The 12791-nt window shown below is 51.7% G+C and overlaps 1 protein-coding gene across 31 annotated transcripts in view; it reads right to left on the bottom strand.

The window, feature by feature from the left end:
- Window positions 1–1473: 1473 nt before the first annotated feature.
- Window positions 1474–12791, bottom strand: part of Map2k5 (mitogen-activated protein kinase kinase 5) — a 222029-nt gene continuing 210711 nt past the window's right edge. For 16 of the 31 annotated variants that reach the window (XM_021640465.2, XM_021640463.2, XM_021640464.2 and 13 more), the window contains one exon: window positions 2799–3220. In XM_021640465.2, the coding sequence (XP_021496140.1) occupies window positions 3116–3220 (105 nt within the window). In that variant the 3' untranslated portion in view covers window positions 2799–3115. Of the gene's footprint in view, window positions 1873–2798; window positions 3221–12791 lie in introns of those variants that run through there. The other 15 variants (XM_060384939.1, XM_060384937.1, XM_060384938.1 and 12 more) reach the window with 2 other exon arrangements.

Below are 12791 nucleotides of genomic sequence, written 5' to 3'. Positions count from 1 at the left end.
TCTGGGGTTCAGGGCCCAGAGAACCATAAACCATGAATAGAACTGCATGTGTGCGTGTAGATGGGTTCATGCAGGTATGTGTGTGTGTGTAGACTGGTTCGTGCAGGCATGCATGCATGTGGAAGTGTAACGCAGGTATGTGTGTGTAAGTATGTGTGCATGCAGGCGGGAGCTTGTTATTCCTATGGGGATGCTCCAGGAGACCACGGTTCAAGTCACAAGAAGCTGTTCAGGAGGCCTGAGAGGCTGGCCAAGACTCAAGAGCCCAGCTACTTCACAGCCACAGTGAGAGAAACGGAGGTCCAGGACATTTGTCTGGGGCTGGCCTCCAGGTATGGCTCAGAGGCTTTGCTCAAAGCAGTGCCACGGAAGGCAGAGTACACTGTGTTTGCATGTCAGAGTTTGGGGGCCTTTGTGCTGGAGTGTGGGGTGCAGTGCTGGAGCTGGGCTTGGAACCTAAGCTAAGAGGGGGCTCTGGTGCTAACCAATAATCTTCTCTTACTTGAGTGACCCTGGGCAAGTTGTTCTGCCTCCGTGATTCTGCGTCTCCATCTGTGAACGGGCAGAACAGCACCACCTCTATCTCAGGGAGTGAGCAGGTTGACAGTGAAGATGCGCACAAGCCGGTTTAGGATGACAGCTCTCCTTCCCCACTCCCTTTCTGAGTTGGAAGACTAGGATATAGCTCCTTTTGCAGAGTGTCTGCCTGCCTGGCAGGCCTGCGGCCCTGGGTTCGATTCCCAGCACTATGGAATGGTGGGTGTGGTAGTCCATCCTGTAATTCTCCACATTCTGGATGGATTCCCAGTGTGCAGACAGGAGTGCTGGAGGTTGAAGGTCATCTTTACCTGCATAGTGATTTGGAGGCCACCAGACGATACAAACCCCTCTTACTCCCACCCCTACAAGACCAGTAACAGACCCTCCCACTCACCTCTGCCGAGCTGGACTCTGGGGACAAATCATGGTTGATGCATCTTCAAAGGAGGCACAGCCTTAGGCCTGGTTGTGGCTGGTTCAGGTTTTGGGGTGGTCAGGGTCAGGTCCCCTTCCCCCAGAGCCCGTCAGGAAGGCCTACCCCATGCACTGCTTACAGATCTTGCCCTGAGCACTGGTCTAGGGGACACGGTCCTTCTGAGAACTCTGAGAAGTCTGAGAACTTCTATGACTGAGATAAACACTGCTGAGGTCTGCTTGTCACCACACAGCCTCTCCCTAGAAGGACAATGAAACTTCACACAGAAGTCCCTTCCTTGGGGCACTGGACACAGCACAGGTTGTGAATGACGGTCCCACCATGGTGGCCATTTGGCCAACAAATGTTTGTCACGAGCCTCCTCCCACCCCCCAGCCATGGCTTTTTCTAGGTCTGTGAAAAGCAGGCCAGAGCCTGCAGGGGGTGAAGCTTCTATTCTAAGGGAGGATGGGAAGGTGAAAATAGAGAATGGCTTTGTCAGTTACAGAAGAGAGGGCAGGAACTGGTACAGGCTAGGGGACCCTGGGTCCTGGAAGCACGTGCCTGTGGAGGACAGAAGTTGATACCAGGCGTGATCCTTGACCTCTGTCCACTTTATTTACCAAGGCAGGATCTCTTGCCTGGGAGGTCCTGGAGCAAGAACGGGAGGCTGCACGTTCCAGTGGTGTGGGTGGTAGCTCTTCTGAGAGGCCATTGAGTGAAGATCTGCAAGGTGAAGTGGGTCGTGCAGACAGGGGTGACAGTGCCGGGCATGCTGGACAAAGGTCAGCAGGAGTTGCCACCATCCTGCTGGTAACACGAAAGCCCAAGCAGACGGCCAGCCCCAGCTCATTTAACATCCCACTGCAGGTGAATTTGAGGTTCCGATCCTTCCACGACTCTTCAACTTCCATCTCCTTTATGGAAAGAATGGAGATGGGCAGAATCTTAAAGTGAAGTTCTTTGGCCCTCTTCACTGTACTGATCTCTAATCACATGGCCCCCTTTCCACAGGGGTCTTCTGATGTAGTCTCTGAACAGGCAGTGGCCTCTGAGCTCCACCTCCCTATAACGGAGGGGATGGGGAACATGTGGGGGCTTTTGCTTTGGCCTGGGGTGGCTGCAGCAGAAACAGAACTGGAAGCAGCAGGAACTGAAGTGGGCAATCATCTCCCTGCGTTGCGAAGGCGTTGGTAGATCTGTGGCCTGTCTCCCCCCACTCTCCCTGATCCTTGTATTACCCACGTTCATGCCCATTCACATGTATGTGGGCAACTGTGCATGTAGGCATGCATGCATGTGTGTGGTCACAAGTTGTCTTTTCTGACTTTACTGTATTTATTTACCGAGGTAGGCTCTCCGGATGAGCCTGGAGGCTACCAATTAGGCCGGAATAGCTGGCCAGCTTGCCCAGACTACTTCAAGTGGCCATCAGTAGCCTGGGTCAAGAGAGGAGTGCTGGGCAGGGTCATGGGGAGAGAGAGGAGCTGGGGGTGGTGTGCAGGGGGGGAGGGGGTTGAGGGCCTCTTAATTCCTGCAAGTCACCCTTGGTCTCCTGCTTCCTCCTCAGCCGCCCCAGGCCACACCAAGGGTTAGTGCTGGTTTGGGGCTGGGCTGTAGCCAGCTCCAGTCCATGAGAGGACTACACTACGACCTGAGCTTTGCAGTCTGGACCGGCCTCACTACACCTTGCCCTGGAGCTTGGTGTAGGCACCTGTACGCCTCAGGTGACAACTGAGCGGGGGCATGGCCTCAACACCAAGCTCCAGGAAATGCACAGGACCTTGCAGGCATCCCTGCTGAGTGGGGATGTGTGCAGCAGACACATCAAACAAACACAATCCAAAGCAGTAATACTTTTATTCCCATCAGTGCTGCTGACAGGGCCTGACCCTTCACAATGAACAGGAGGAAACAGAAGGGGATGGGGCCAGAGGAGGTTCCATTCTTATAACCCATCATGCTCCCCTACACTCTCTGTACCACCTCCTCCCCAGGGTGAGGGGCTCGGCAGAGGCTGCCTCTCTTGAGAGCTCTACATAGGGTTGGAGGTGGAAACAGGAGCCTGGGCCCAGCTCAGCTCTTCACAGCCAGGCAGCAGACAGAGAGGGGTCACGGCGTGTGTCTTTGGTGACTGGTCCGCATGGTCAGTGTCCAGTCTCATGGGGGACCCTGGTGGCTCCGTCTCTCCTCTAGCGCTCTGCATACCCACATGGACACCACGGTGGCGTTCCCATCATTGAACTGCACGATGAACGGGTGCCCCTGTGGGGAAGAGCAGCAGGTGTGACCGCAGACCCCAGGCTAGGTGCCTGGTGCAGAGGGAAGTGCTCAGTTGGCAGAGCACTTGCCTAGCTTATGCAAAGTTCTGGGTTTCACCCCCAGAACCAGTAAGCCAGGCGTGCTGGCCTGTGGCCGTGATCCTGGAACTTAAGAGGCCGAGGGAGGAATCAGAACTTCAAAAACATCCATAGGCTACCAGAGCTACTTCGGGCTTTGTTAGGAAAAGACAGACAGAAGCCTGGTGATGGTGGCACACGCCTGTGATTCCAGCACTCGGGAGGCAGAGGCAGGCAGATCTCTGTGAGCTGGAGGCCAGCCTGGCAGTCTGGTCTACAGAGTGAGTTCCAGGACAGCCATGCATACAAAGAAACCGTGTTTCAAAAACGCAAACCAACCAAACAACCCCCTTCCCCACCAAAAAACCAAGAGACAAGCAGGTTAAACAAAAAGACAGCTAGGCATGTCAGTACACATTCCAAAGTGTTTTCTAGTTTGGACCCAACTTTTTTTTTTTTTTCAGGGACCCTATATGGTAAGAGGGCAGGCTAGGGTCTTTGAGATGTTTCAGCAGGGCCTGGAGACCTGCATTTGATCTCTGCGGTCCACACGGTGTTAGAGAGACCTGACTCTGCAAGGTTGTCCTCTGATCTACACATGCACATACACACAGGCACGCACTCACACATAAGCTTGTTCTGAAAAGGAGGGCAGGATCATGCCCATTTCCCAGCCTAGCTGGCTGAGGTCTGAGGTTGGCTGTGACCTGCTTTAGCCTGGCACTGGCCAGGGAAGTGTCTGCGACCTTCTCTAGGAAGCTTTTTGAAGGTGTAGCTTGTCTTAGCTTCATGCTCTGCTTGGTCCCTTCTCAGCTGAGCTTCAAGCCAGAGTTACTGGGCTCAGGCCTGGCCTCAGGGTGGCCAGCTTTCCGGTCCAGTGGCTGCCCAGAGAGCAAAGGATCATCTTGTCAGAGGTGCTGTCAATCCCTATTAGTTCCTTCCTTTGTCTCCTGCTCCCCTGTAAGTGAGCCACAGTCTGCAAATGAAGGACAGACACCAGGCTCCAGGAGGAGGTGGCTAGCAAGAGGAGAGCTGAGGGGTTCAGGGCAGAGGGCCAGGCTGGACTTAAGAGGGGCCAGTGTTTCCACGTGGTCCATCCCGGCTCCAGCCAGGCCAGGTTATCTTAAGCGCAACACTCCCAATCTCAGGGTGTCTGAGGTGGGGTGGGGTGTTCCAGGGAAGGCCAGGAGCAATCAAGTACAAGCCACAGGATTGTCAGAGCCACAACAGGAAACCAGACTGGAAAGCATTATTCCATTCACTAAGTAGCTTATTTGACCAAAGGCTTTCAGGAGAAACTTTGTAGCCCCCATGAAAACCAGGCCCTGGGGAGTTACAGTGAGTGGGAAGGATGGGGAGAGGAAGGATCCTTGCTGTTCGCCCCTAAGCTCCTGCACCCCCCAGCTGCCTTCTTTCCTGCTCCGCACTAGTTGGCAGAGCCTCTCTCTCACTCTCTGTCCCTGCTGGCTCACAGGCTTTGAGTACTTTTCCAGTATACCTGGCTGTGGCCTGTGGCCCTAGCAAACAGCCAGGTCCTGGCATTGGGCTCTAAGGACCCCTGTGTCCAGCAACAACTTCATCACAGCCCCCATGGCTGGGAGGGATGTGGGTCTACTGGGTCCTGACCCCAGCACCTACCAGGACCAGCTGGAGCTTGGGCACGAGGAGGAAGAAAGCAGTACCCAAGCCTTTCCTGCCTGGCTGATTATGGTAAGAAAACTCTCTGAGAGCTGGTGCCAGTTGAACGCCCAGGCCCACGCCTAAAGCTTGGATGGTATCCTATTATTTCTCATGGAACTCTGGGGTGGGGGGTTCCAGGTGTGAGTTCAGGACCCTAAGAAAGGGGTATTGAAGGCAGGCTGGGTGGGGGGGGGTGACGGTATCTGAGGGTGGCACAGGCCTGGGTGGGGCTGAGACAAGAAGGACTCCATTTTGGCTTCCGTATGTTTTCCTGCTCAGCCTCTGCCTGCTTTAACGATGGCTGCCTAGATAGAGAGCACTCTTCTGAATTCCCGTGCATGCTCTTTTCTGGACTTGGGAAGAGGCGACCTCATGCCCTTCTGAAGAACAAAGACAGAAGCTGTGCTCAGGAGCGTGGGACCTCCCCCCAAGCCCAGGGTAACACAGTGTCACTTTCCCAGAATGCCTGGTGACTTTGGGGCCATATGCTCTATCACGGTTATCATCTGTCTGAGAACAGGCAGAGTGGAACTAGCAGGGGAGTGGAGGCATCCCTCCTCAGTCTAGGAAGGGCCGATGGCCGCGCAGTGGGCAGCACTGCCTGGGACCCTGTGGTAGTTGGGAAGTACAGGGACCACCAGGTTGCTGGCCTTCTGGTTCTGTGGACGCACCTGCCCTTCCCTGACCCTTGCCTGAGGGCTGACTTCCATCTCCTGTGTACCACTGATGAGGCGTACCCTCCCCTTGGTGCTTATATTACCTCACAAGAAAGAGACTTTGACAATAGGTTTTGTCCCCAGTTGCTGCTGACTGCTTGCAGGCCGGTGTCTGAGCAGCAGATAAGGGGTAATCTGCAGGAGAGAGACATGCTCAAAGCATGCCAGCAGCCCTGTCCGCAGAGCTTGGCAGAAGCTATGCAGCTTCTTGCTGCCTTCCGCACCAGGCAGTGGGAGCTCTTCTTTCCTCTTCTCTCACAGGGCCAAATGCAACCACCAAAGTGGCGGCGCTTAAGTCTGCAATCCATGCTTTGTCACAGAGGATAAAGATGTAATGAAGGCCAGAGAGGGGGCTAAGGGACAGGACATGCCCAAAAGTGCAGTGGTGGAGGGAGCAAGGCGAGCCAACAACCAGAGAGCTAGCATCATTTGGTACAAGACAACATTCAAAGAGGAAGAGGAGGAGGGGGAGGAGGAGAGGGAGGAAGAGGAGGAGGAGTTGTGTCATCTGACATGGCCTCCTTGGTCCCCACTCCTGGTCTTTAGTGTTCTGGTCTCAGCTGACGGCACGGCTTCTTGCTCACTCAGCCTACTGCAATAAGATGCTTTCCTGCAGAAAAAGCCAGGCTGAGCCTTCTTTGAAAGGCACAGAAGTGGCTGCTGTGTGGCAGGACTGGGGCTCCAAGCCTGCCATGATGGGTAAGTGCTACTTGAGACCCAGCAGCTGCTCTCCTGGTCTAGCGCTCAGCCATAGCTCCCCATCTGCCATTAGCTGGGCTCCGAGTTTCCTGCCAAAGAAGAGTTTGCCCTTTGGGGTGCCCACTTCCTTCTGTGTAATATTGCTAAGGAACACCACACATTTGAATTGAACTTGTGCCTGGGCTGCAGGCTTGGTGGGATTCCACAGGAGTCCATGTAGTGCTTGTGGCACGGGAGAGCAATGTGTGTGTGTGGCAATCTGTGTGGCCATCCCTACCCACCAAGCCCTCACTGCACAGGCACTGGCTGCTCTGCAGCTGCACACAGCCAACTTGAACTCTTCTATTACCAAGGCTTCAGACACTGGAGCAAGGCAAGCACAGAGCAAGGGTGGTTTATGACCAGGGCGCACTTTCTCCATGCTGCCTGCCTGTTGGCTGGTGCTCCCTGAGGTGGGGCACGGTCAGTTTTACCCATTTTGTTTAACGAGTATTGCACGTTGCAGGCACTGACTCGCTGACCTCAGTGTGGGTAAAGTGTAATTATATCTGTGTGTGTGCCAGGTACTGCCAATCATTTACTACTTATTCAGCAGCTCCACTATGGATTAACGTCATTCCCATGTTACAGATGAGGACACAAGGCTACCGTCTAAGGCCACAAAGCTGAACCTTTCCTTCCACTGTCTTCAGAGCCCAATCCCGGGATTGGGTTTCTATTCAGTGTGGGATGGGGTGGAAGGCATGGCACCTGCCTGCAGGAAAAGCTGCCCTCAGGGCAGGAGGAGTGCTGTCATCTGCCCGCTGGTGTCAGCTTCTCAGGCACCCAGAGCTGGGGGTCAGGGCGGAACCATCACAAGCTGGCTCCCCTGGCACTCCTTCCATGGAGTGCCTCTGTCTTGCCTTTCCCCATACACCTTCTTGCTGTCCTTTCTGTGGTACTCTGCTACAGGTGTCCCTGCCACTGGCGCAGGTCCTAACTCCAGTGAGGGCAAGGCAGCACTACTCAGAGTATCCCAACAAAGCTGGCTGGCGGCTATGCCGCGCTGAGGCCTGTGCTCAGGAAGAGCCAGATCTCACCTGCAGGGTGAGCCCCTTCCCAGAGGACAGAAGGCTGTACAAGGCAAGGCTGGCCTAGGCCTCCTAGATGACAAATTAGCAGAGTCCAACAAGCTGCTGGGCAAGAGTGCCGGACAGGGCCATCCTGTAGAGATGATCTGAAGAGGACTGGTGCTGCTTGTTGGGGACCTATAGCCTCCCCTCTCAGCTCTGAGGCAGGGCTATTAGGGTCACATGAGCTTAGAACTATGACACCGCATGAAGTGAGGCGCACTGAGCTTCTGCCTGTGTCCCATTCTGATCCTGTTTAGGGATACTTTCATATGTATTTTAAAGACTCAACTAATAAAAACAACATGTGCTCAGCTATGTCCAATTCAAAGTACCACAGTGAACACTTGTGCTGCGATGTTTGCTGAAGGTCTTAGGGGCAGTCAGTCAACATGTGTAACCTGTGTACCCGTTACCTCAGATACGGGCGAGCTGTGTGTCGCGCTGGCTATCTGAACACACAGGGCTGTGGTTTCTGTCCCACTCCGACTGTACCTGACTATAAAATCACGTCACCAGAGAGTCTAGGCACATGACCAACTAGGTGACAGTGAGGTGGGGAGTGGCCAAGGCTGTGTTGACTGTCCGAAAGCATCAGCTCCAGAGCTGTGCGGAGCGTGTCTGTTCACCACACTCATTTCATGTAAACACTTGGTACATGCTGTCAGTGGCTAAGTCTTGAAATAAAAATTTGCTGCTATTCCTTTAAACATTTTAGAATTAATGTAATTTTAATTGTGTGCATGTGTGCATGTCTGTGTGTGTGGGTATGTGCACATGTGTGCAGGTGCCTCTCAGGACAGCATCCAGAAGGGTGCGCTGAACCCCTGGAGGTGCAATTACAGGTAGTCGTGAGCTGCCTATGTCAGGATCAAGTCTGACAGCCCAGGCCTATTTGAGAGGCGGAGGCAGAAAGATCTGCAAGTTCAGAGCTTGTCTGGGTTCAGAGTGAGTTCATGGTTAGCCTGGTTCACCTCAAAGTGAAAAGAAGAAAGAGGGCTGGGGTTAGAGCCCATTGAAGAGTATTTACCTGGCAAACACCAGCCTTAGATTAAATAAGCATCATCATACAAGCACATATCCAACCCCCCCCTCCCCCACATCCACTCCCTCACCCCTCCACATTTACTACCCCACCCCCTCCTGCCTGCCCCTCCACACTCACCCTCCCCAACACCCACTCCCACACCCCAGCACCCACCTCTGCTTCCTTTTATACGCATGAGAAATACTCTTCTGTCTCCCGTTCCCCTTCCTTTTTATAAAGTGGCTGAAAACTTCCTACCTAAAACTCAGGCCAAGAAGGCCAAAGACGTCTCAGCCAGCAACACTCGTGCCTCATAAGCATGAGGGCTGAAGTGTGACCCCAGTGACAATGTACAATCGACAGGCCTAGTGGGGCCTGACATGGAGAGGGGCTGGGGAGAGGGCAGAGACAAGCAGGTAGATCCCTGTACTTCAGGCTAGCGAGAGGCTCAGCTGTAAAACACGAGGACGGCTCCCGAGATGGGAGCTGGGTTGTTCTCTGGCCCCGCACTCACACACGTGCACACGCTAGAACATGGACACACCCAGGGACACACAGACACTGAGAACTGGTACTGCACTTGCTGGTTCGCCAAGCCTTGGCCAGCTAAGCTAAAATAGGCGATCAATTAGATACTGGAATCAGAATGTCACTTTCTTGGTTTTCTTTTTCTTTCTTTCTCTTTTTTTTGAGATGGGGTTTCTCTGCGTAGTCTTGGCTGTCTTGGAGCTCACTGTGTACAATAGCCTGGCCTGGAACTCGGAGATCTGCCTGCCTCTGCTGAGATGAAAGGTGTGCGCCACCGCCACTCGCTAGATTCCTAAACCAATGGCCAGGTACTCACTAGGCAGTCATGGCAGCCATGCCTATGTTCTGCAAATGTGACCTGCCACATGGTTCATGTGTGCTTTCTCACCATGACATCACCTGTGCTCAAAACTTCTGAATTTTGGAACATGTACTTAAAATTGAATGGTGTGGGTTGGGATCAGTGGGAGAACATTTGCCTAGAATGTACCAGATCCTTCAGCACCACCAAACCATACCAAACCACACTAAGCAGGGCCTACCCTTGTTGCAGGTCATCTGATCACACTGTGAACCCCAAGGTTATGTTGTTCACTGGAAAGACCTATTTTTAGTTGTGGTGTAGCTCAGCCCTCGCACACACCTTTAACTCAAAACAGGATTAAATAAAGTTAACCCTCAGTCCAGAGGTGGAGTAAGCAACCAGCTGACAGGAAGTGAACATGGGAAAAATCATAAGGAGTAAGAGGAAGTCGGGAGGATGGATAGAGAGACACACAGGAAGCAGAGGGGAAGAACATTCAGTTTGGGGGCTTTGGAGATGGAGTGGAAAAGAACTGCCTTTTTTCCTTCTGGGACAGTGGCTGAGGAGGAAGGTCAGCTGGGTGCCTTCTCTGCCTCTCTGAGCCAGCAGGCTTTCACCCCAGCATCTGGCTCCTGAGTCATTATTGGTAAATCCAATGGTGGAGGTTTTGTTAAAAGTTTACCACAACCAAATGGTGTTCAGTCTGCGCCAGAGGTGGAGCTCAGTGGTATGGCATTTCCCAGCATGCTTGAGGTCCTGAGTTATAACCCTATCATTATATCATTGCATAATTATATAAGCACTTCTCAAGAGCCCTCCACGAGCTGACTGACAGTGAAAATACTTCATATTAAAAAAGAAAAGAAAAAAAGAAAGTATTTCATACATATGTTTGTGTGATACAGCTAAAACAATACTCGACTTAAGTGCCCAACAGATTATGAAAGATTAAAAAGGAAATCCTAGGAAACAAAATAATGATGATGGAAGACTATGAAGGAATGAGACAGGAAGATAGAAAGATGGGCACTCTGATAAAATACCAGCCTTTCTGAAGCACTAGCAAAGAAGGTGAGAAACTGCTGGAGAGACACAATATCAGGGCTGAAAAAGGAGGCAGAAGCACAGATGCAGGGGAATAACAATGGCGGATCATGTATAAATGACAGTATGAGTTGGGGTGGGAAGGTGAGAGCCACCAGCCTGGGCTACACAGCCAATCCCTGCCTCAGTGCCGCTTTGCCTAATCTCATGCATGAAAGTGGGAGAAAGCAAAGATGAAGGTGGAGAGGAGTGGGTGGAAAGAGATTATATGATGTGGCTGAGAGGCATGATGGGTATAGCTGAGGTGGAGCTGATGGCTGACGCGCCCACACTCACTGATGAAAACACCTCCCAGTGCTAGTCCTATGCTGGTTTCGAGGCTCAGAATCACACTTTGAACTTTTCAAAGCAATGTCGTCTTACTTCCAGAAGTGTCCAATTAGGCAGGGGCTGCTCACTGCTCAAAGCCCACCTTGCTAACAGCCATTCCGATTTCTTAACAGGAGAAGAAGCAAACGTAAACAGGCCACAAAGACTGAAAAAAGCGGACAATATTTGATTGTCCTTTTACTGTTGGTACTATGGTGCCATAAGGCTTTCGGGGCTGCACACAGGGCTGTGTGTACGGAGGGCAGGGTGATGTAGCCCTTTGGAAAGTTACAGGGGGAGCAACAGAGGCTGAGCAAACAGCTCAGTGGTTAAGAGCGTGGCTTCCCAGGAGGCTCACAGCTTCAAGGAGAGCCAGTGCCTTTGGCCTTCCTGGCCCCGCACTCCCCCACACTAACATAACTAACAACAACAAACTAAACCTTTAAAAAACGAACAAGAAAGGCCCAAGCCATTAGACTTTGCATGTAACACAAAGTTTCAGTTTCAGCTAGGATTGGTGGCTCAGGTCTGTAATGCCAGCACTGGGGGCCGGCGGGGGTGGGGGGTGGGGAGGGAAGAGGCAGAAGCAGAAGCAGGCAGATCTCTGTGAGTTTGAGGCCAGCCTGGTCTACAAAGTGAGTCCAGGACAACCAGGGTTACAAAGAGAAACCCTGTCTTGAAAAACCAAAGACCAAACCAAACCAAACCAAACCAAACCAAACCAAACCAAACCAAACAAACAAAGACAAAAACAAAAACAAAAATAAACTCAAAACAGTTTCTGAGCAGTGGTGGTGCACACCTTTAATCACAGCATCGGGGAGGTAGAGGCAGTTGGACCTCTATGAGTTTAAGGACAGCCTGGTCTCTACAGTGAGTTCCAGGACAGCCAGGGCTACATAGTAAGACCCTGTTAGAAAGAAAGAAAATGATCAATTATATTTTCCATTTGAAACTATATTCCCTTTCCTACAAAAAAAATTTGCCCACCAAAAAGAAAAAAAGAAAAAGAAAACTGGTTGAAAGTTCAGATCGTTTATGGCCCAGTAGCAAATAAAAATCATCAACAGAGGGCTGGAGAGATGGCTCAGTGGTTAAAAGCACTGGCTGCTCTTCCAGAGGTCCTGAGTTCAATTCCCAGCACCCACATGGTGGCTCACAGCCATTTATAATGGGATCTGATGCTCTGTTCTGTCATGCATGTGTACATGCAGCTAAAGCTCTCATATACATAAATAAATAAAAAAAAATCATCCACAGAATCCACTGTTAGCCCTGAGCAGCATTTTCTAAACCATGACACAAGGAGCTTATGATACTTAGCTATTCTGTTATTGATACAAGCTACCTTGCTATTCGCTGTGCTATGCAAGAAAATGCTGAAGGAAGTTAAACTCGAGAAGCCTGCGGTGGCTGTGAGCGGCTGATGTGTGTGTGAGGCAGTGTGCTGGCTGGCCGCATACAGGTGACGCACACTGTGTCAGTTCTGAGCAAGCTGGCCGCTCTCTCACTGCTAAGGCGGCAGATGGTGACTTAGTTATAAGCACTGCTTTGCTCTTCTAGGACGTCTGGATTCAGCCAAGCTTCCCATGAAGGTGCTAGAGGGTGCATACGGGCTGGAGCTAAGCCTGGCATTCCTTCTCCCTCTCATTTTAGACATGCTCTCAGGTAGCCTAGCTTGCCTCTGTACTTATTATACAGCCAAGGATGTTCTTGAGTTTCTGCTCCTCCTGTTTCTACTTCCACTGTGCTGGGATGACAGACATGTCGCACTGTGCTCACTCTTGTTTGTGCTGGGGATGAACTCAGGGCTCCTGCATTTTTGGGCAAGCATTCTGCCCACTCAGCTGCCTCTTAGCCCTCTTGAACACATGGTTATTTTTGATGCCCTCAGAAAATAACATTTTGACAACAAACTGACATCCATCCTCATTTCTAACTTAAAAGTAAAGGATCATATGTGTCTCACAATTTATGTCACATTATTTATTGTTTATTTTCTATTTAGTGGAACCACCTCT

The sequence above is a fragment of the Meriones unguiculatus genome, chromosome 6, assembly GCF_030254825.1.
Source record: "Meriones unguiculatus strain TT.TT164.6M chromosome 6, Bangor_MerUng_6.1, whole genome shotgun sequence".
Classification (NCBI taxonomy): Eukaryota; Metazoa; Chordata; class Mammalia; order Rodentia; family Muridae; genus Meriones; species Meriones unguiculatus.
Note: the sequence above shows the minus strand (reverse complement) of the source record. Positions and strands in the feature narration are given on the sequence as shown.